The sequence below is a fragment of the Gopherus evgoodei genome, chromosome 1, assembly GCF_007399415.2.
Source record: "Gopherus evgoodei ecotype Sinaloan lineage chromosome 1, rGopEvg1_v1.p, whole genome shotgun sequence".
NCBI classification, from domain to species: domain Eukaryota; kingdom Metazoa; phylum Chordata; order Testudines; family Testudinidae; genus Gopherus; species Gopherus evgoodei.
The window spans coordinates 194,014,756-194,038,159 of record NC_044322.1 but is presented as its reverse complement, the minus strand read 5'-3'; the positions used below and the strand labels follow the sequence as shown (position 1 = coordinate 194,038,159).

The 23,404-nt window shown below is 44.0% G+C and overlaps 1 protein-coding gene across 6 annotated transcripts in view; it reads left to right on the top strand.

Annotated features, from left to right (window-relative positions):
- The window catches only part of ARL13B (ADP ribosylation factor like GTPase 13B), a 98,180-nt gene that overhangs the window by 53,232 nt on the left and 21,544 nt on the right, over positions 1-23,404 (top strand). For all 6 annotated transcript variants that reach the window (XM_030581595.1, XM_030581586.1, XM_030581623.1 and 3 more), the window contains exons 5-7: positions 12,653-12,758; positions 20,076-20,278; positions 23,265-23,379. In XM_030581595.1, coding sequence (XP_030437455.1) covers positions 12,653-12,758; positions 20,076-20,278; positions 23,265-23,379 — 424 coding nt within the window. The remainder of the gene's footprint in view (positions 1-12,652; positions 12,759-20,075; positions 20,279-23,264; positions 23,380-23,404) is intronic.

The following is a 23,404-nucleotide window of genomic DNA, read 5'->3' as shown; positions in this document are numbered from 1 at the left end:
CCGTGCATGGATCCCAAATTTAATTACCTTCACTGGAATCCATGGTACTGCGGTCCCCGTGTTACCACGGGACTGCACATGGATCCCAAACCCTGCATTCTAGTGAGGGTCCAGTGTATTTATGTGTGAAGAATATCATGTGAGGTAGCAAATGAAAGCCGAGGACATGCTAGTCATTAATATGGTGAAATGTACTGACAGTATATAAGGAACTGTGTGTATGTATACTGACATAATGTTTTAAAACCCTATAAGAAGGGAGAGTTGACAAACAGGTCTTCTGCCAGACCAAAGCATGTATATTCAACTATGGCAGTCTCCAGTGTAAATAAAACATAGTAAGGTCAACACAGAGAGCCCTATTTACATATGAAAGTCAACAGGAAAAACAGGTCTGTGGAGAATGTGAAACAAACTAGAGTATGGGAGACACTTTGGAGCCAGCACCCCAGGAAGGAAACCACAAAGAGTCATCCTGACTCTGGGGACAAAGACAATTGACTTTGGGGTTATAAAGGAAAGGAACCAGGGCCCTTCTTTTATCCTGCACTTGAGTAACTAGGCAGTGCAATTACATCCATGAAAACAGGATCTCAACCAACCTGGGTTGAAACACTGCAGAAAAGGCTTAGATGAGATAGGACTGCTTCAGACAAGGATTGCAGCCTAAGCTGAGTTTTAGTCTCTGGAAAGCATGTTCTACTTTTGTTTTATTTGTAATCTGTTGCTCTTATTAGCCTCGCTCAGTGTCTCTTAAATCTTAAACTTCATTAATAAACTTATTTGTTTTCACTATAAATTGATTAAAGTTCTGTGTTACGTTAGAGCTGATATTCAGTTGAATCAAACAAGCTTTTGTGTCTATGCTATTCCCTTTGGAGTAGTGAACCTGGTAATGTGAGTTCCAGTCAGAGGGGTTAGACACTACATGGAACAGTCTTCAAGGGAATTTGGGGGTTGGATGCACCTATTGTTAACCTACAAAGTAAAGAGTCCGGAGAAGAGTGGTTGAGTGAAAGCAATGTAGTTGTTGCTGTGTCAGTCCCAGGGTATTAGAGAGACAAGATGGGTGAAGTAATATCTTTTACTACTTTTTATTGTTGGTCCATTAAAAGATATTACCTCACCCACCTTGTCTTAATTGTTGAAAGGCAATTGGAGTACAGATGCTGACAATCAGCTACCACAAGAAAGACACTTTCATGAGTAAGGGATAACAAGGTGACTCTCAGTCCTGGGTGTCCTGAGAAAGCATCACATTATTCTAAACACTGCGCTGGTACACTATTGTCAGGGGTGTGTGATTTGTTTTTTTTGCGGCTTTTTTTATAGTGGCAAAATCCCTAGTGTAGATGCAGTTATATTGCCATAATAGTGCGTGTGCAAGTAGAGCTCATTTTGTTTTCCAAACCAACAAAGGCATGCTGGTGTTGGTATAAGTTGCATCTGTGCTAGGAGGATTTGCTGTTTAGCTCTCTACTGAAAAACCTTTTGTAGTGTAGACCTGGGCTAAGGCAGAATTCAATAAGTGAGTGTGTGACTTTCACTTAATTTTAAAGTCTTAATTTAAATGGGACACTTTCAACTTAAAAATCATATGTTGTAAACGTTGTGCCTGTGCACTTGATGTTCCATGTCACTATTTATGCTCTTTGTTTACCTCCTTTTATGCTTCTTGCACTTGGAAAATGAAAACCAAGTCAGTTGTACTTGTAGGTTTTTAATGCTGCTGTGTTTCAAGCATGTCAGAGGAATGTTGATTTGTTTAAAAACTGTTTTCATTGGAAGTTTAGTGTTTTTCTTAATCTCTGTCCAAGATATTGACACTCATCTTTATGAGATTTCTTTCTTCATTCTATTATTTATGAATAAATGAATGTTCAGTCACAATGAAGGAAAAAATTAACAGGAAACCCAATTTAAAATTTAACGTTTTAAAGATGTTTGTTAGATGTATAATGAAAGGTCTCTAGACACCTATGACAGAAAGAGGAGTAGCCACCCAATAATTAGAAAATGACCAATAAGAGATGCAAGTATTCCCTTCCCCCTGACCCTGGCTAGAAATGGTCCTTATTGCATGACAAAAGTTTGTATATAAAGATAGACCTTGCATGCTCTGAAAGTCAACAGATTTGGGTTATTTTGGAGGAAAGGAAAAAGAGCTGAGGGCTGCTAATGGAGAATACATACCCAGCCAACAATTCCTTTCTTTCAGTGGGATCCTGTCTGAATGCCTACACCAACTGCAATTAGAATAATGTGGCAAGAGGAGAGAATTGGTCTGTCATTTAAGGTGTCATGTTAAAACTCCACCTGGAAACCAGTGCAAATCATAGAGCACAGGTGTCATACAACACAGTACATGCTCACCAAGGGTTTGTCTACACTGACACTTCATCGGCAAAACTTTTGTCATTCAGAGGTGTTAAAAAAACACTCACCCAAACAACAAAAGTTTTACCCAATGAAAAGCGCCTGTGTGAACAGCGCTTTGTCAGCAGAAGCGCTCTCTTGCAGACAAAGTGGCTGCCGCTTGTGAGGGGTGGAAGTGTTTTGTCTTCAGGAGAGCTCTCTCCTGCCAACAAACAGCAGCTACACTGCGTGCCTTTTAGCGGCATGGTTGTAGCAGCACAGTCGTATCGCTAAAAGCCTCGTAATGTAGCCATAACCCAAAAGGGCTGTCACATTCTGTATCAGGTTCAGTTCACACTGAATTAAGATCCAATAATCAAGAGCACACTGCGGGAATCTAATCTCAAAGTGACAATTGGTGAATCATGGCAGCAAGATGTGCGTGTAAACATATCACAATTTGTGGCCTATGCATGGATGGGAGATGCTGTGGATCCAGCAGTATTTCCAGACTGAATTCTTGTAACAAATTGTAGATGTACACCCTCAGTTAAGGAAGCATTTGTAATTGTCACTTTATTTCCTGGTAACTTTCCCCAGCCTTCCAGCATCATCTCAGTTTTCTCTTGGATGTAACTTTAGGTCTTCCTTCATTTCCCAGTCTCTACCAGATCTTGAGTACAGCATTTAATAGCACTGGCTAGATTCGATAAGAGAGGAATAGAGCATGCTGAAAACATTATTGGCTCTATGTACCAATTGAACAAGATGTCGGAGCAAGATGGAGCCCTGCAGAAACTCTCATATGAGAGCAGTTTGTAGCTCTAAATTATTGCTTTTCTGCCCCCTCTGGCATTTCCTCAATGGGAATTAAATTGCCAAATTGCAGCCCCATCTGTCTTTTCTGGGGGTTTGCAAACAAGCCAGCTACACCCTATAATCAATGGTATTGAAGGTAGCTGGGTCTATCAGTAGCAGTATTGCTCTTAATCCCTCACCAGGTGATCTGCCAATTCTGCCTTGTGCAGTCCCAGGAACATAAATAGTTCTGTAGCTAGACTGACAGGGAGAGATGAGGTAACCAGATACTGCGAAAGTTCTCTTGCCATAACCACCACCTGAATAATATTAGCCAGCAGTGGAAGATTACATACTAGATAACTATGACATTATCAGCGGCAAGTGATTTTTTTAAGCAGTAGTTATACAACACAACAGCTTCCTTAATAGTTTCCGTGAGTTATGGATTCTTTTGAGAATAAAATAATGACTAAGGCTCATTACTTCAGTATTGGGAGCTTTTAAAGTACTTAGGCCTGGTGTACACTACGCGTTTAAACCGAATTTAGCAGCGTTAAGCCAATTTAACCCTGCACCCGTCCACACAACGAGGCCCTTTATATCGATATAAAGGGCTCTTTAAACCGGTTTCTGTACTCCTCCCCGATGAGAGGAGTAGCGCTGAAATCAGTATTGCCATGTCGGATTAGGGTTAGTGTGGTTGCAAATCAATGGTATTGGCCTCCGGGCGGTATCCTGCAGTGCACCATTGTGACCGCTCTGGAAAGCAATCTGAACTCGGATGCACTGGCCAGGTAGACAGGAAAAGCCCCTCTAAGTTTTGAATTTCATTTCCTGTTTGCCAAGTGTGGAGCTCTGATCAGCACGGGTGGCCATGCAGTCCCAAATCCGAAAAGAGCTCCAGCATGGAGGTACTGGATCTGATCGCTATATGGGGAGACAAATCTGTTCTAGAGCTCCGTTACAGAAGACGAAATGACAAAGCATTTGAAAAAATCTCCAGGCTATGATAGACAGAGGCCACAGCAGGGACTCAGCACAGTGCTGCGTGACAAGCATAATGGAAAGCCAAAGAATCAAATGGATGCTTAGGGAGGGAGGGAGGGGGGACTGAGGACTCCAGCTATCCCACAGTTCCTGCGGTCTCCGAAAAGCATTTGCATTCTTGGCTGAGCACACAATGCCTGTAGGGTCAAAAACATTGTCCGGGATGGTTCAGGGTATATCTCGTCAATTTACCCTCCAACCCCCATCCCGTGAAAGAAAAGGGGAAAAATTGTTTCTTGCCATTTTTCAGTGTCACCATATGTCTACTGCATGCTGCTGGTAGACGTGGTGCTGCGGCGCTGAACAGGAACATCCCCTCCCCTTCCTTTCCTGATGGCAGACAGTACAAAATGGTGGAAAACCATCATCATCCTGTGAGTGCTCCTGGCTGGCCTCAGTAAGGTCGGCTGGGGGCACCTGGGTAAAAATGGGAATGACTCCCTGTCACTCCTGGCAGATGGTACGAAATGCTTGGTAACCGTCCTCATCATAGCAGCTGGAGCCTGAGCTCCATCAGCCCCCCCCCTCGTGTCTAAAGAAAAGATTCTGTACTGCCTGGACTATCATAGTAGCAGGAAGCTGCGCTCCTCTCTTCCCCCCCCCCTTTAATGTCCTGCCTGGACTATCATAGCAGCTGAAGGCTGCCTCCCCCCCATTTTATCTTGCTAAGAAGTCAGTGTTTCTTATTCCTGCATTCTTTATTACTTCATCACACAAATGGGGGGACATTGCAACGGTAGCCCAGGAGGGTTGCGGGAGGAGGGAAGCAACGGGTGGGGTTGTTGCAGGGGCACCCTCTAGAATAGCATGCAGCTCATCATTTCTGTGGGATCTCTGGGGCTTTGACCCAGAGCGGCTGTGCTCTCTGGCTCTCTAGTAGACTTGCCCCATATTCTAGGCAGGACTGACTCTATTTTTAGACAAAACATAAAGAAGGGAATGACCCAGGGAGTCATTCCTATTTTTGTCCATGCGCCCCCGGCCGACCTCAGTGAGGCCAGCCAGGAGCACCCATGACAGCAGCAGACGGTACAAAATGATTGATAACCGTCATCACCAATTTACAATTGCAAATGGTACAAAATGATTGATAACCATCATCTCATCACCAGTTTACAATTGCAGACGGTGCAATAGGGATGGTAACCATCTCTGCTACCTTGCAAAGGCAAATGAATGCTACTGTGTAGCACTGCAGTACCGCCTCTGTCAGCAGCATCCAGCACACTTACGGTGACAGTGACAAAAGGCAAAACAGGCTCCATGGTTGCCATGCTATGGTGTCTGCCAGGGCAATCCAGGGGAAAAAGGGCGCGAAATGATTGTCTGCCGATGCTTTCACGGAGGAAGGATTGAGTGACGACATTTACTCAGAATCACCCGCGACACTGTTTTTGCGCCATCATGCATTGGGATCTCAACCCAGAATTCCAATGGGTGGGGAGACTGCGGGAACTATGGGATAGTTACGAGATAGCTACCCACAGTGCAACGCTCCGGAAATCGACGCTAACCTCGGTACATGGACGCACACCGCCGAATTAATGTGCTTAGTGCGGCTGCTTGCACTTGACTTTATACAATCTGTTTTACAAAACTGGTTTATGTAAAATCGGAATAATCCCGTCGTGTAGACATACCCTTAGATTAACAAAAGCTGGCAAAGCTGCCCTGAAAGAGGTGCTGACAATTTCTGCCAACAGTGGAACCAGTTATTAAGCACTGGCCTTCTCCAGTCAGGAATGATATAGGTCCACAGCACAGGCTTTGGCGCTGCTAGTATTTTGACAGAAACTCCAGAATAAAAGATATGGTGTTTGGCGCCTCAAATGTAACAAACAAACAGATGTAATGTCTTTCCTTTGTGAAGACGACAGTTGTTGATTTTGTTCAAAAAGTCACATCAAAGTTTCATCAGTGTAATTTTCAGACTTGCTACTATGCAGTGTTCTTTGCTGTTGCTGATTTCCTATTTAGTATAGAATCATAGCAGTTACAGACAGTTCAAGATAACATTACTTTGATTTATGCTTATATTCCAAAATGTTCTGCATCATCTCCAAGCACAGTAGATAGTAACAGTTTTCTCACTGAAAGATAATCAGTTTCAGGAGGAAGAGAATATGTTGCTTAATAGCAATCTCACAGTTCAAAGAGGTTTGCCAAGGAGCAGTATTGCCATGGTGGAAGATTTCAAGAATTATTAGTTTTTAATTAAAACAGGTAGAGGGAGAGAAAATGCCATATTGTGTTGCCACCAATCTTTTAATAGCAGTGTGGTTGCTGAGAGAACTATTCATTGTATTGAGGTCATCAGACTATTTGTTTAATCCTTTTGGAACCAGAGGCATTCAAGAAAAGAGAAATAAATGGATTTTTTTTTTAAAGATTTGCCATTTTAACATGTTAAAGTCCCACTAAATAACCTAGGAAATCTTCCAACATTACAATTTTAAAACCATCAGTGAATTTGTGTGACTTGTGTTGTTTCTTGTTTTACAGAGGATAGTTCGGATTACATCTGCCTCTTTGCATTTGTTTTTTTAGTAAGCAATCTGTTTGTGTGACTGCAGGCTCCTCAGAAAACTATCATTTCTTGTTTTACAGAGGATAGTTTGGATTACATCTGCCTCTTTGCATTTGTTTTTTTAGTAAGCAATCTGTTTGTGTGACTGCAGGCTCCTCAGAAAACTATCAAACAGCTGATTGCGTGTTTATCTTAGTTATGGATCTGGAAAAAGGCTCCTTCAATAAATTCTGGTTCTGAAACATTTAAAGTTAGGGTTATTTGCAAAGCTCAAAGTAAATGTTCTAGCATGCTTCTCTGCATACTGTTTCACTCCAATACAATTATGGTAGAATTGAGAAAAGTACATCATGCTATAGTATTAAAATTTTCAAGAAGCTTTAGAATGTGTGTATTGGGAAGATGGACGCACATTGACATGGAATGATGGCACATTTAATGGAGGAAAGTGGTGGGTTAATGCAGTAAAACTAAACCAAGTTTTTGGAGAAAGATGATAGGTATAGGCTGGTAAAGCTGATACTTGTAGTCTATGGTCACACAAGTCGATTTCAAGAGAAGTGAAATACTTCCAAAAGAGAGTTTGGCCTCTGATTGTGTCCCAAATTTGGGACATGCAGAGTCTGTTACTTACTTGGTTTCTAGGGTCTTCCAGCAGTTTTGCAGTGTTTTCCTCATGGTTCTGCTCATGAAAATATTACAAGTGTTTTTGGTTGTAAAAGGGGCCTTGACTAAAGCTGTATGAATAACGATTCCTAAACAGGATTTGGTCTTTCAGTGCGGTGGTCATCATCTTCCTGGCACTGTTTGCTGATTAGATTAGAAGAGCACAGCAAGGTGCACTGTGCATCACAGAGGCTTTGAAACCCAGTTTCATGACTGGCCAGGCTTCGGTGTGACAGTTGTGTGTGTTTCTCCTTGATGAAAACCTGCCCCTTTGTTGATTTTAATTCCCTGTAAGCCATGTCATGAGTCACTCCTCCCTCTGTGACAGCAACGGCAGACAATCGTTTCGTGCCTTTTTTCTGCAGACAACATACCACAGCAAGCATGGAGTCCGCTCAGATCACCGTGGCAGTTATGAGCACTGTAAACACTACATGCATTATCCTGCAGTATATGCAGCAACAAAAACTTCAGAAGCGGGCGAGGAGGTGACGGCAGCGCAGTGACGAGAGTGATGAGGACGTGGACACAGAGTTCTCTCAAAGCACGGGCCCTGGCAATTTGGACATCATGGTGCTAATGGGGCAGGTTCATGCCGTGGAACGCCGATTCTGGGCCCGGAAAACAAGCAGAAACTGGTGGGACCGCACAGTGTTGCGGGTTTCGGATGATTCCCAGTGGCTACAAAACTTTTGCATGCAAAAGGGCACTGTCATGGCACTTTGTGACTTGCTTTCCCCCGCCCTGAAGCGCAAAAATACCAAGATGAGAGCAGCCCTCACAGTTCACAAGCGAATGGCGATATCCCTCTGGAAGCTTGCAACGCCAGACAGTTACCGGTCAGTCGGGAATCAATTTGGAGTGGGCAAATCTACTGTGGGGGCAGCTGTGATCCAAGTAGCCAATGCAATCACTGAGCTGCTCCTATCAAAGGTAGTGACTCTGGGAAATGTGCAGGTCATAGTGGATGGTTTTGCTGCAGTAGAATTCCCTAGCTGTGGTGGGCGATAGAACACATATCCCTATCTTGGGACCGGACCGCCAACGTAGCCAGTACGTAAACCGAAAGGGGTAATTTTCAGTGGTGCTGCAAGCACTGGTGGATCACAGGGACGTTTCACCAACATCAACATGGGATGGCTGGTAAAGGTAAATGACACTCGCACCTTTAGGAACTCTGGTCTGTGTGAACGGCTGCAGCAAGGGACTTACTTTCCAGACCAGAAAATAACCGTTGGGGATGTTGAAATGCCTATAGTTATCCTTGGGGACCTAGCCTACCCCTTAATGCCATGGCTCATGAAGCCATACATAGGCACCCTGGATAGAAGTCAGGAGCTATTCAACTATAGGCTGAGCAAGTGGTGGTAGAATGTGCATTTGGATGTTTAAAAGCGCGCTGGCGCAGTTTACTGACTCAGTTAGATCTCAGCAAAAACAATATTCCCATCATTATTACTGCTTGCTGTGTGCTCCACAATATCTGTGAGAGTAAGGAGGAGATGTTTATGGCAGGGTGGGAGGTTGAGGCAAATCGCCTGGCCATAGATTATGTGCACCGAGATGCCAGGGTGGTTAGAAGAGCACAGCAGGGTGCTCTGTGCATCAGAGAAGCTTTGAAAACCAGTTTAATGACTGGCCAGGCTACGATGTAAAAGTTCTGTTTGTTTCTCTTTGATGAAAACCCTCCCCCTTAGTTCACTCTATAAGTCTGTCGCATGTTACGCTGGTGTTACGTTCTACATTCAATATGTAAAGCGGAAATTGTATATAGTTAAAATTACATTGAGTGTAATGGCGGGTGGAATCGCCCGCACTACAGGTACAGTATTAAAATTGTTATTTTTTTTCTTTTTTTTGTTTTTTGTTTTGTTTTTTGCCAACTACGTGAAGCTGAAATCACGCATGTTAAATGTGCGTAAGATGCGACAGACCTGTACTTCCCTGTAAGCCAACCACCCTCCCCCCTTTGATCTCCACTTGCAGAGGCACTAAAGTCATTATTGTTTCAGATTCATGTATTCTTTATTAATTTGTCACACAAAAGGGGGGATAACTGCCAAGCTAGTTCGGGGGGAGGAGTGGGGGAGGAGGGAAACACCGAGTGGAGTGGCAGGAGGAGGGGACAAGGGAAGGACAAGGTCACACTACACTTCAAAACTTATTGAATGCCAGCTTTCTGTTGCTTGGGCAGTCCTCTTGGGTGGAGTGGTTGGGTGGCCAGAGGCCCTCCCACCCCACGTTCTTGGGCGTCTGGTTGAGGAGGCTATGGAACTTGGGGAGGAGGGCGGTTGGTTACACAGGGGCTGCAGCGGCGGTCTGTGCTCCTGCTGCCTTTCCTGCACCTCAACAATACGCCGAAGAATATCTGTTTGATCCTCCAGTAGCCTGAGCATTGCTTCCTGCCACCTCTCATCACGCTGATGCCACTGATCATCTTGAACCCGCCATTTCTCCTCTTGCTCTCGCCACCTGTCCTCATGTTCATTTTGTTCTTTCCTGCACTCTGACAAAGTCTGCCTCCACGCATTCTGCTGGGCTCTTTCAGTGTGGGAGGACTGCATGAGCTCAGAGAACATTTTGTCTTAAGTGCTCTTTTTAGCCTTCTAATCTTCTTTAGCCTCTGGGACGGAGATGATACAGGGAGCATTGAAAGATTTGCAGCTGCGGGTGGAAAATAAAAAGGAAGAGTAGTATTTAAAGAGAGACAGTTTAGAAAACAATGGGTACACTCTTTCACAGTGAACCAAGCTGTTAACATTACATAGCACGTGTGCTTTCTTTACAAGGTCGCCTTTTGACTCTTCTATTGAGGGCCTGCCAGTTTGGTGTAAGAGATCACACATGCAGGGCCGGTGGGCAACAGAATTTGGCTTGCAGACAGCCATGGTAAGCCACAGTCTTTTGGCTTCTTTAACCTTCATAACATGTGGGGATGGTTTCAAACAGCAGCACCCTCATTTCCCATACCAAGTACCCATTAGGTTGGCCATTTAAAAGGAGGGACTGCAGTTTTCGGGCTAATGTGCAGCACAAACCCAACTAACCGCCCTCCTCCCCCACACCCAATTCTCTGGGATGATCACTTCACCCCTCCCCCCACTGCGTGGCTAACGGCGGGGATGATTTCTGTTCAGCCACAGGCAGACAGCCCAGCAGGATGTCCCCTTAATAAAATTCCCCTATTTCAACCAGGCGACCCTGGGAGTATATCCAGGAGAGCTTCACTGAGCTGTGCCTGGAAGATTTCCTTTCCATCCCTATACATGTTAATAGACTTTTCCAGTAGCTGTACTGGCCGCCAATGCATCCCAAGTCTTCAGGGCAAATTAATCAGTAAAAACATATTCTTTTAAATCATGTATTATATTTACAAAGGTACACTCACCAGAGGTCCCTTCTCATCCTTCAAGGTCCGGGGGCACACCTGGGGTGGGTTGGGAGTGTACTGGATCCAGAGTGATAAACAATTCCTGGCTGTCGAGAAAAACGGTTTCTCCGCTTGCTTGCTGTGCACTGTTTTCAATCTCCTCCTCCTCCTTGTCATCTTTTTCGCCCCCAAAATCCGCATCCCTGTTGCGTGAGAATCCATTGATGGAGTCCACACACAGGGGTGGGGTAGTTATAGAGGCACCCCCTAGAATGGCATGCAGCTCATCATAGAAGTAGCATGTCTGGGGCTCTGACCCAGAGCGGCCGTTTGCCTCTCTGATTCTTTGGTAGGCATGTCTGAGTTCCTTAAGTTTCATGTGACACTGCTGCGTGTCCCTGTTATAGCCTCTTTCCTTCATGCCCTTGGAGATTTTTTCAAATATTCCGGCATTTTGTCTTTTGGAACAGAGTTCTGATAGCACGGATTCGTCTCCCCATACAGCGATGACATCCAGTACCTCTCATTTGGTCCATGCTGGAGCTGTTTTGTGATTCTGGGGCTCCATGGTCACCTGTGCTGATGAGCTTTGCATGGTCACCTGTGCTGATCAGCTCGCCATGCTGGCCAAACAGGAATGAAATTCAAAAGTTTGCCGCGCTTTTCCTGTCTACCTGGCCAGTGCATCTGAATTGAGAGTGCTGTTCAGCACGGTAACAATGGAGCACTCTGGGATAGTCCTGGAGGCCAATACCATCGATTTGCGTCCACGCTACCCCAAATTCAACCCAGCAGGGTCGATTTCAGCACTAATCCCCTCATCGGGGAGGAGTACAGAAATAGATTTTAAGAGTCCTTTCAGTCGACAAAATGGCTTCCTTGTGTGGACGGGTGCAGGGTTAAATTGATCTAACGCTGCTATATTTGACCCAAACTCGTAGTGTAGACCAGGGCTAAGGTTGTACACTCTCTTTGGAGAAAGGACTGCCTTTCTTTATACAGCTTCTAGCACAGTAGAACCCCAGTCCAGACAAGAGTAACTGGGTACTGCTGTAATACAACTATAATTCCTATTAATAGTTATGAATCTCTAGAGTCCTATTAGTTTTCTTCCACTGAGGAAGTAAGAGTTGGAGCTATCCCTGACTGACTGCAATCATTTCAAGTCATGGGTCTTCAGTAGATGGAACACTGGAGTGCAGGAGGACCTGGGATAGTCTCAAGCATGAAGCAGCATGATCTAGAGCAGTGTTTCTCAACGACCAGTTTGTGGATCGGCACTGGTCCCTGAGATCTCCCTGACAGAGTTTAGGAAGCTGGCAAGTCAGTTCCTAGTATCAAAAAGATAGACGAACATTGATCTAGATTCTAGAAGAATGAGGATGGAACTAGGAGTCCTGAGTTCTAATACAGAGAGTGCCACAGATTTTTCTATGTGGCCTTGAATAAATCACTTCATCCTCCGCCTGTTTACCCATTTGTAACCTAACTCATAGGTGCATTGTGCGGATTGATATTTGTGTAGTTCTTTGAAAGTTTAAAATGTATGGAATAATAGCTGCTTTTTTATTGAGTAGATAAGGACACCAGAAACATAATTTTTAAACAAGTAACAAGCTACATTTTGCTACTTTCCCTCTTTCCCCCTTCCATCCATCCCAAATTATTCTGAAATATATATATATATATATATATATATATATAGTTTGTTTCCTGCTTGACTCTAGTTGTGGATCAGAATGGTAAGTACCTTTATTTGCCTTAGCAGCAAAGAGTCCCGTGGCACCTTATAGACTAACAGACGTATTGAAGCATGAACTTTCATGGGTGAATACCCACTTCATCAGATGCATTTGCCTTCTTACTTTTGGTCATCTTTTCTATAGGCTGGCAAATAAGCAGGACCGAGAAGGAGCGTTGGCAGAAGCAGATGTAATTGAGTGCTTATCGCTGGAAAAGCTTGTCAATGAGCATAAATGTCTGTGTCAGATTGTAAGTATATCTTACTGTACTTGATTCATTTGTATAAATGTAATGCTTAAGAAAGGTGATAATGTGGTCCTGTAATCCAAGCAAAGATACAGCATGTTGGTCTGTAGTACAAACAATTTCAGGTCTTACCTTGCCTTTGTGCCTCTTGCCTGTCCAGGAGGAATCCTTCCTAGGGCCCCATCTGTACATGGGCTCATACTGTGTTTGCTGAACCGGTTTGAAATCATATTAAAGTGATTCATGCTAACTTGGTTTAAAGATTGTTTGGTCAGCCAGCATTGTTAGAGCCAAACCTTGTTAAAAACAGAAGAGGAAACTGGATTCTGACCTTGGATTCTTATTAGGCTTTAAATACATTTTTCAAATAAGATTTTGCCCCATATTTGTTCTCTAGCCTAACCTTTTTTAAATGGAGTTAGTATCTGACAAACTGGATCTTTTTGTGAAACAAATAGGGAACGGGATTGGTCTTAGTCCACTTTTCCAGTATAGAAGCGTTCTGAAAGAAAGTAATCACAGCCAAAGCTAACAGCCAAAGCCAAGCTATCTCAAATATAACTGGTGTCTCAAATTTACCATGTGTCCACATTAGGGCTCAAACTGTGTGCTTTCAAAACAGGGCTTCAAAATCTGAACAGATGTTATCCATTGAACATGAGCTAGCAAATGTTGATCACTACCTAGTGTGACACCAAAACATCAAGGGCCATTGGTTTGAATTCCACTACCAATCCCCTGAGCCATGTAGGCCTACCTAATTGTATGTTTTCTTTCTGTGATCCATTTTTTATCAGAGTAGGATAACCTGTAGTTGAGTTGATTTCCTGCTCTTCCCCCCAAACCACCCACGTTGCCAAATTGTATCATTAGTTTTAAAGTGGAAACGAAAGCAATATAAAGTAAAATTACCTTAGCTTTAAAGCTAATGGCAGTCAGATTCTTAATGAGTTACATATTGTTACAAGAAGCTGCAGTTCATGCCTGCATATTTTTTGGATTTAGCATCAAGATCACTTGATGTAATGAGGATTTGACTTTGCAACATTAGCTTTGATAGTGTGAAGCCTTTTTCACATAAGTAAATATTTGTAGGGAAGATATTTCCAAGTGATTCACTGCACTGCTATAATCTCTCCAAGAATGAGATCTTCCACGCCATTCACTTTTCTTTCTAGATTGTCATCCTTCAGTTTATTATCTAGCTTATATTCGGTGCTCTCATGCACAGCAGTTCTATCCATGCTTCAACTTTGATCTACAGCAGGCAGCTTCACCATGCTCTTCCAGAATATAAGGCCAGGTCTACACTACAGAGTTAGTTGACATAAGGCAGCTTACACTGAGCTAACTCTTGTGAAGATCCACACTAAAATGTTGCTCCCGCCATTGTAAGCCGCTCGCTATACCGAGCTAATAATGCCATCTCCACAAGAGGCATAATGTTAAGTCGATGTAGTTAGGTCAATGCAGTGTCCATGTAGACACTGTTGCTTACATTCCCTATCGCTGGAGCCCTGCTGCCGCCTCCTGGTGAGAGATTTAGGGGAGGAGAGCCAAAGCTTGGGCAGCAGGGCTAAGGCAGTCAGCCCCGGCTGGCAAGTGCTCCACAATGCCCCACATTGTCAGTTAAATTGGTGCAGGTGTTCCGGTAAGGATGTGCGCTGCCATCAGAAGGAGCAGAATGTGGACATTAAATATAAAATTTTTTACTGCAGAGGTGGTACTTTGACTTAAATCAACTTCATTTTGTAGTGTAGACACACTCTCCAGAGAAAATTCTGTTAACAAAATTTAGTAAAGAGTGGAAAGGCAAAAAAAAAAAAAATCACTAATTTTGCCAAATACAGTTGCACTTGAATGGCTCATGTGGCAGGACATGCAAATGCAGAGAACTCACTACATAACCCGAAGAACCAGAAGTTGGATTTCTTCTCCCTTTGTCTCTAGGAAGTCTGAGACTTATCTTAGACATTTTGGGCTTGTCTACATCACAAAGTTGCAGCGCTGGTGAGGGGGTTACAGCGTTGCAACTTAGGAGGTGTACACATCTGCAGGGCATCACCAGCGCTGCAACTCCCTGTTTGCAGCGCTGGCCGTACTCCCGTTTTGTCTCGGGTGTAGAGGATCCAGCGCTGGTGATCCAGCGCTGGTAATCAAGTGTAGACACTTACCAGCGCTTTTCTTGACCTCCGTGGAATAAGCAGGTATCCCAGCATACCTGAGGAAGCCTCTCTGGTAATCAAGCAGGTATCCTTCCCCGCGGTTTGCTCTGGTGTTCTCTGAATCCCCCCCCCAAGCGGGTCTCCTTCCCAGCGGTTTGCAGGGGGGTTCGGGGAACGCGAGAGCAAACCGCGGGGAAGCAGGACTCCTTCCCCGGTTTGCTCTCACGTTCCCCGAACCCCCGTGCAAGCAGGTCTCCTTCCCCGCACCCCCGAGCAAGCAGGTCTCCTTCCCCGCCGTTTGCAGGGGGGTTCGGGGAACGCGAGAGCAAACCGCGGGGAAGGAGATCTGCTTGCTCGGGGGTTCGGGGAACGCGAGAGCAAACCGCGGGGAAGCAGGTCTCCTTCCCCGGTTTGCTCTCGCGTTCCCCGAAACCCCGTGCAAGCAGGTCTCCTTCCCCGCACCCCCGAGCAAGCAGGTCTCCTTCCCCGCCGTTTGCAGGGGGGTTCGGGGAACGCGAGAGCAAACCGCTGGGAAGGAGACCTGCTTGCACGGGGGTTCGGGGAACGCGAGAGCAAACCGCGGGGAAGGTGACCTGCTTGCTCGGGGGTTCGGGGAACACTGGAGCAAAACCGGGGAAGGAGACCTGCTTTCCCGCGGTTTGCTCTCGCGTTCCCCGAACCCCCCTTGAAGACGCCCAACAGCGCTGCAGTGTGGCCACATCTAACACCACTTGCAGCGCTGGTTGCTGTAAGTGTGGCCACTCTGCAGCGCTGGCCCTATACAGCTGTACTAATACAGCTGTAACAACCAGCGCTACAAAATTGTAGATGTAGACATACCCTTTGTCTTGGCTCAGAAGGACTTTCCCCTCACTCAAGGGATAATTCCCAAAAGACCAACCTGTTTTCAAAATTTATTCATCAAAGAATGGATAGAGTATATGACTGGATAAAAAAGCTTTGTTTTCTAGCAACTTAAGAATTGCAATACTGGATCAGACCTGGAGTCTATCCTGGACCCTTACTCCTGTCAGTTAGAGGTGATGACTGTGAAATCTGTGATTAAATGTAAAATGCCTTTTTCAGTTTGACTGCTCTCCAGTCATGAAATGAGTGTAGTCTCTCACTGTTCTGTCTGGTGCAGGCTTTTTCATTTGTAGACAGTATTGTAGGAGGACTGGGTATATCTTACTATATAGATCAGGAGTGGGCAAATTTTTTGGCCCAAGGACTACATCATGGTGGGGAAATTGCATGCAGGGCCATGAATGTAGGGCTGGGGCAGGGGGTTGGGGTGTGGGAGTGAGTGCGGGGTGTGCGAGGGGTGCAGTGTGCAGGAAGGGGCTCAGGGCAAGGGGTTAGGGTGGAAGAGGGATGCGGGGTGTACAAAGGGGCTCAAGGCAGGGGGTTGGGATGCGGAGTGTGGGAGGGGACTCAGGGCAGGGGTTTGGAGTGCAGGAGGGGTGCGGCGGGGGCTCAGGGCAGGGGGTAGCAGCGGCTCCCTGCCTGTCCTGGCCCTGCGCTGCTCTTGGAAGGCACCATGTCCCTGTGGCCCCTGGGGGGAGGGGAGGTAGAGGGCTCCGCACGCTGCCCTCACCTGTTAGTACCTCCCCCAAAGCTCCCATTGGCCATGGTTCCCCATTCCCAGCCAATGGGAGCAGCGGGGGCAGTGCCTGCAGGCGAAGGCAGCGCACGGAGCCCTCTGAACCCTCCCCAGGGTGCCGCAGGGACGTGGTGCTGGCTGCTTCCGGGAGCGGCGTGAGGCCCACAGTGCCATGGGGGTGGCAATCCCATGAGCCATAGTTTGCCCACCCTGATATAGGTGGTTTGCAGTCTACATTTGGAACATAAGAAAGCAAAATAAAATAGAGTCTTTAGGAAACTTCTAAGACGGCACAAGCCCTGACTGTTCACAAGTCTGTACACATGCTGGAGACAATGGCTGGAGGAATACCTATGCCAAGGACACTCTCTAAAATCATTAACAAAATGTTTTGTAAAGATCTGAAAAAGTACTGTAACCTCTTTCTCAATACCCTAAAATGGTCTAAGCCAGTGGTCCCCAAACTTTCTCTGTCATCCCTGTCACTTACCAGTGTTCCCTCTAATTTTTTACATCCATGGGTAGAATGAATTTTGTTATGTGCACCAGTTTGGAGGTGATATGTGATGGGTGGGGCCCAGGGGTTTGGAGTGTTGGAGGCGGCTCAGAGCTGGAGTAGAGGGTTATGGTATGTGTGGAGGGGGAGGGCTCTGGCAGAGGGTGCAAGCTCTGAGGTGCAGCTGGGGATGAGGGGTTTGGGATGCAGGCCGCCTGGGGCTGCAGTAGGGAGAGAGGACTCCCCTGCAGCCCTCTTTCGCTGCAGCAGCTTGGGGCCATGTCAAGGTTCTTTCTCCACTTTGAACATTAGGGACCTGCATGAACACTTCTAAGCTTAATTACTAGCTTAGATCTGGTACTCTGCCACCAGCCAGAAATTCAGTGTCTGGCACACTCCCTGTCCCCCCAAAACTTTCCCTAGAGAACACAGATCCAACCCCCTTGGATCTTAAAACAAGGAGAAATTAACCATTCCCCCTCCAGTCCTCCCTCCAGACTTTCCCCTCCTTGGGTTGCCTTGAGAGGCTTCACACAGATCCAAACTCCTTGGATCTTAAAACAAGGAAAATCAATCAGATTCTTAAAAAGAAAGCTTTTAATTAAAGAAAGAAAAAAGTAAAAATTATCTCTGTAAAATCAGGATGGAAAATGTTTTACAGGGTACTCAGATTCATATAGACCAGAAGGACCCCCCCCAGACTCAGATTCAAAGTTACAGCAAACAGAGGTAAAAATCCTTCCAGCAAAAGAAACATTCACAAGTTGAGAAAACAAACATAAGACTAATTCGCCTTGCCTGGCTATTGCTTACAATTTTGACACATGAAAGACTGATTCAGAAAGATTTGGAGAGCCTGGGTGTACGTCTGGTCCCTCTTAGTCCCAAGAGCAAACAATGAACAAAAAAAAAAGCACAAACAAAGACTTCCCTCCACCAGGATTTGAAAGTATCTTGTCCCCTTATTGGTCCTCTGGTCAGGTGTCAGCCAGGTTTACTGAGCTACAGGTAAAAGAGACATTAACCCTTGACTATCTGTTTATGACAGGCCAGGTGAAAGGCAGCTCCCCCCAGCCATGGCATCTCCGGTGGGGCGGGGTTGGGCTGAGGGAGGGTCACCTCTCCCTGGCCATGGCAGTTCTGGTGGGGCTATGCTAAGCTGGGCCAGAGGTGGGGCTCCTATCTCCGCCTGCGTGGCCCTTGATAGACGGCTGTGTGGCTTAGAGGGAACTTAGCCCCTTACCCGCAATGGAACTTATCTGTGCTCTCCACCCAGAACTGCGGTCAGGAGCTGCTGAGAGCAGGAGCTAGGGACACGATATCCTGAAATGATATTGTGCCTGTTTTTTCAGAAGTACTGAGGCCCATAGTACTCACTGAAGTCAGCGAGAGCTGTAGGTGCTCCGCATTTCTGAAAATCAGGCCCTTAATGTCTCAATTTAAAACTCTCACTAAAATATTTAAGATTATGGATTCCTACAAGGAAATGTCTCTTCCTACATCCTATTATCTCTTACAGAACCAGGAAGCTAACTTGTTTCCTATTGCCCAACTTAGTAGTATGTCACAAGTTTCTGTGAACATCATGTCCTAGTTTTCTAATATATGCAGTGCCAAGATAGAAAATAAGAAGTGCTTTCTCAATAAACTTTTCCAAAGATTTTTTTTTCTCAAAATGCACAGAGCTCTAAGCTCTGTCTTGTTAAATGAAAGGAATTTAGGCACTGAGAACACTGATGTACTTGTAAGGAATGTATTGGTCCTTCATGAGTCAAAGAATGTATTATGGAAGCTAAGTGTGGTAGGTCTTATTTGTCTTTTTTACAAAATAAACTAGTTACAGCCATTTTCACTTCCTAGACAGAAAAGATTGACTTCTGTGCAACTTGATATGTTCAGTCAAGAGCATCTTCATCCCTTATAGAAGTCATTCTAGTCTTGGGGCACAGTGTTTTCCCCTTAGCTCAGAGTGTTGAGTTTCCAAACTCATTCATTTTATTATGCAGAAAAAATTGATTTAAAGAAAACTCACAATGAAACCTGCAGATATCCTAGCAACAAGCAAGTGATTTGTAACCTGTATTTATCATTATAGTATCTATGAACTTGAAAACACTGTTACTTCCTATATCCAGATATTGTTTCTGTGAGACTTTGGTTAGTTAGTGCCATGCTGCAGAAAGCCCTGTAAACAGCTAATAAGGAAAACCAAGTCAGAGGCTATGATGGTGCTATCTGTTCATCTTCTCAGTGATTTGGCTCTACCATCAGATGCTGCAGCTGTCACTGGTGAACCGCATGCTGATTTAAACCTAGGAAAGTGAACACAAAGCTCTCTAGAGAGCAGAAGCATACAATGATAGAGCTAAACTGGGATTGTGGCATGGTAGGTCCTTAGCAGGTAATATTGCTTTCGTCTGTAAATTGTTTATAAACTCCATGCACAGTTTTGGTGCTTTATGTATAATAAAAAAAAATAGTGTATCAAAGGCATCAACATTTGGTTGGTGATATAATCGCAGGAGAATTAACTACTTTCTTCTGAAAACAATTAACAGGAAACTTTTTTCTTTCATTTTTAAAGTAGTATGAACAATTTAGCTGTTAAGCAGGGGAAGGCTTAAGGGGTCAATCAGTCATTAGAGAATGGATCCACTTCTGAAGCCGCTATATATGGATTTGCAAGGAAAAGATGGAATGCATAATGTAGACCACTCATAAAGAAGTGCTGCTGTGAGAAGAATATGGTTGACTTCTCATGCTACTTGTGAGTGGGACAGAGGAATTGTGTGCCTATCTTTCTTCTTGACTCTAGAGAGTTCTACTATTACTGGAGTGGGACTGGAAATAAGCAATTTGAATAAAACTCATGATTGGCATGTTGGCAAAAAAATTACTTAAATTCACAAGATATTTTAAATGTGTAGTGCTTTAGCTGTAACATTATTTTGAATACTTACTAACCATTTGCTAAGACTTCACTGTTTATAATTTAGGCATGTGATCTGAGATATAATTATTCTTTTTCCCCTTTACTTTCTCTATTAAATTTACAGGAGCCTTGCTCAGCTGTTATGGGCTATGGGAAAAAAATTGACAAATCTATAAGAAAAGGTTTGTATTGGCTGCTACATACTATAGCAAAAGATTTTGATGCCTTAAATGAGCGCGTCCAAAAAGACACATCAGAGCAAAAAGCATATGAGGAACAAGAGAAGCGAGAACGAGCTGAACGAGTAACGAAGATACGAGAAGAAAGGTATTCTACCTTCCTTGGCTTTCTTTCCTTCATATGAAGGGGTTCCATGAATAAAACGGTCATGTTAATAATTCATTGTGGATAATGCTCTGAAAACATCCACTCAATGTGCAGCGACAGTCAAAAAAGCGAACAGAACGTTGGGAATAATTAAGAAAGGGATAGATGATAAGACAGAAAATATCATCTTGCCTCTGTAAATCTATGGTATGCCCACATTTTGAATACTGTGTGCAGATGTGGTTGCCCCATCTCAAAAAAGATATATTGTAATTGGAAAGAGTTCAGAAAAGGGCAACAAAAATTATTAGGGGTATGGAATGGTTGCCGTATAAGGAGAGATTAATAAGACTGGGATTTTTCAGCTTGGAAAAAAGATGACTAAGGGGGGATATGCTAGAAGTCTATAAAATCATGACTGGTCTGGAGAAAGTAAATAAAGTGTTATCTACTCCTTCTCATAACACAAGAATTGGGGGCCACCATATGAAATTAATAGGCAGCAGGTTTAAAACAAACAAAAGGAAGTATTTCTTCACACAAAGCACAGTCAACCTGTGGAACTCTTTGCCAGAGGATGTTGTGAAGGCCAAGACTATAACAGGGTTCAAAAAAGAACTAGATAAATTCATGGAGGATAGGTCCATCAATGGCTATTAGCCAGGATGGGCAGGGATGGTGTCCCTAGCCTCTTGTTTGCCAGAAGCTGGGAATGGGCGACAGAATGGATCACTTGGTGATTACCTGCTCTGTTCATTCCCTCTGTGGTACCTGGCATTGGCCACTGTTGGAAGACAGGATACTCGGCTAAATGGATTTTTGTTCTGACCCAATATGGCCGTTCTTATGTTCTTATTTGAATTCTTGAGTATCCACTACAAAACAAAAGGTGTTTCATATTATAAGAAAAGAGCTGAAACGGCATAGTCAAGTTGTTCTTTTGTTAGAACATAAAAGAAATTGCCTGGCACACAGCCTTAAGATCATCTTCTCTAAGATGATGAGTGGGCAATGTCAATGACAGACATGGAATAGATACAGTGCGTAGAGGCACTAGTGTTACCTGACTGGAAGCTGACCCAGAATAGATTCTGTTGCTTAATGCAAGGAGAGCTTTTGGGCCTTCCATATTACAAGTTGCAGTGATATAATTAAAATAAACTTTTCAATCAATCTGTGAATAGCAGGGACCAGTGAGGATAGAGGGAGACATCTGAATTTTTTGGCAAAGTTGCTGCAACTTTATTGAGAACTCATTTAAGCCCATACCAGAATACACAATAGGGGAAGGACTATGGGGTTTGAGGAGATGCAGGGGAAGCAGTGCAAGGATTTATTATTTCCCTTCAGAGCCCTCTATTATCATTGGCAGCCAGTCTTGTCACCAATAGTGAATTGCCCAACTGGAGGTATCCCTGTAAAGATGCTCCTAAAGGGCATGGTTTCCATCTCTGCCAGACGAATAGCCCCTAAAATATACACCAGCAACGTACAGGGCCTTTTCATCTCAATTAAAGTGGTGCGAAACTCTGTGGATGCATGTAATTTGATTTAACCCTGGTGTAATATTGATTTATCTTAAATCAGCAATGCATTAATTTAAGCTAAATCAGCATAAGCAAGGCTTAAATTGAATTAATTGGTCACATAAAACTGTGTAAAACAGCACCTTTAGTTAAACTGGTGTAGTTTTCTGGGTTGACTGGGCCTTTGACTTTGTTGAGTTGCTCTGTCTGGGAGAGGTAATGAGGAAATGGGTTATGAGAAGAAATGTCTCAAATGGATGTATGGCTTCCACATTTTTTAATTGACCCATGGCAACTGGTCATGTTTGTTTACCTTGGGAAATATTATAGAATTGGCTCAGACTGAATTAGGCTAAAAGTTTTGGAGGTTTGGTAAACTTGAAGTGCCATTGGAGATGAGGCCTTCCTCCCAACTTGCAGACTTTGCTATTTCTGACAGCAGTTGAGGGGTTCAGATTTAACAGTTATGGAACTTTCATTTAGCTATTTGCATCAGATAAATCTCTTGTCATGAGATATTTGTACGTATTCGTAACTCAGGTGGAATTCTGTTTCAATCTATATTTCAGTTACTTTCCTGATTGATTACTGCGATTCCATTCACACAGTCTCCCCAAGAGTTCTCTCTAAGTGTAGTTGCTTCAGAATGCATCAGCCAGAGAATTTATTCACATCAGTTTTAATCAGCACTATACCTGTTTTCAGGCATTGCATTGGGTGTGCACTGTTCAGATGATTATAAATCGAAGTAAACAAACAACCAAAGTGCCCATGCAAAGCTTTAATTAACCAGTTAGAATTAACCATGAAGGACTTTTGTGAAATGTATTGCTGTAGTACCAGTGCTGAGCTATCAGAAGCAGTCCCCCATTTAGTTTAGTATTTAGGAAATCCAAGGAAAAGCAGTACTAGATAAATTGTAAGGATTTAATGTAGTACAGACCCCTTCTGCCAAACAGCTGCTCTAAATACAGATAACACCCCAATGTACTGGCCAATACTTCATTCTTCCTGAACTCATGTCAAAGGCCAGGGGAAACAAGTGGGCCCTGCAGAAAGGATGCAGTAAAAATGGACAGATCTGGGCTAAAGCACAGCAGGGATCGGAGAACAGTCTGGAGCCCTTATTCAGAACATCCTGCTAGCAGCCCTGTCTGTAGCTTGTAGAGGGGAATCTATCATCAGTAGCTCTGCTGATCATAACTGTGGCAGCATGTTGTGGCCTGGCCCCAGGCTATTTAGAGCTATTTTATTGAAAACTAACTCAATAAAATCAATCTTTCTTTTTTTAGATTAGCTCAGAACTTTATCATTTTAGAGTACAGTGTTCAAAACATAAAGACATTCTGTAAAAAGACAATCTAGCATGAGGTGGGGGACAAATTAGATGACCTAATAAGTGTTCTAATATTTCTGATTTTATTGCTTCAAGATTCTTCTGTTTTTTAACAAAAAAATAGAGAACAAAGGGAGAGAAAAGAAGCTGAATTTGAAGGAAGAAGTATACCTAAGGAGGTTGACTCTGAGCCAATTTCTGGCAACCCCTTCCAGCCAATATCTACCATAATCACTGAGGTACGAATATTTAAAATTGTCAATC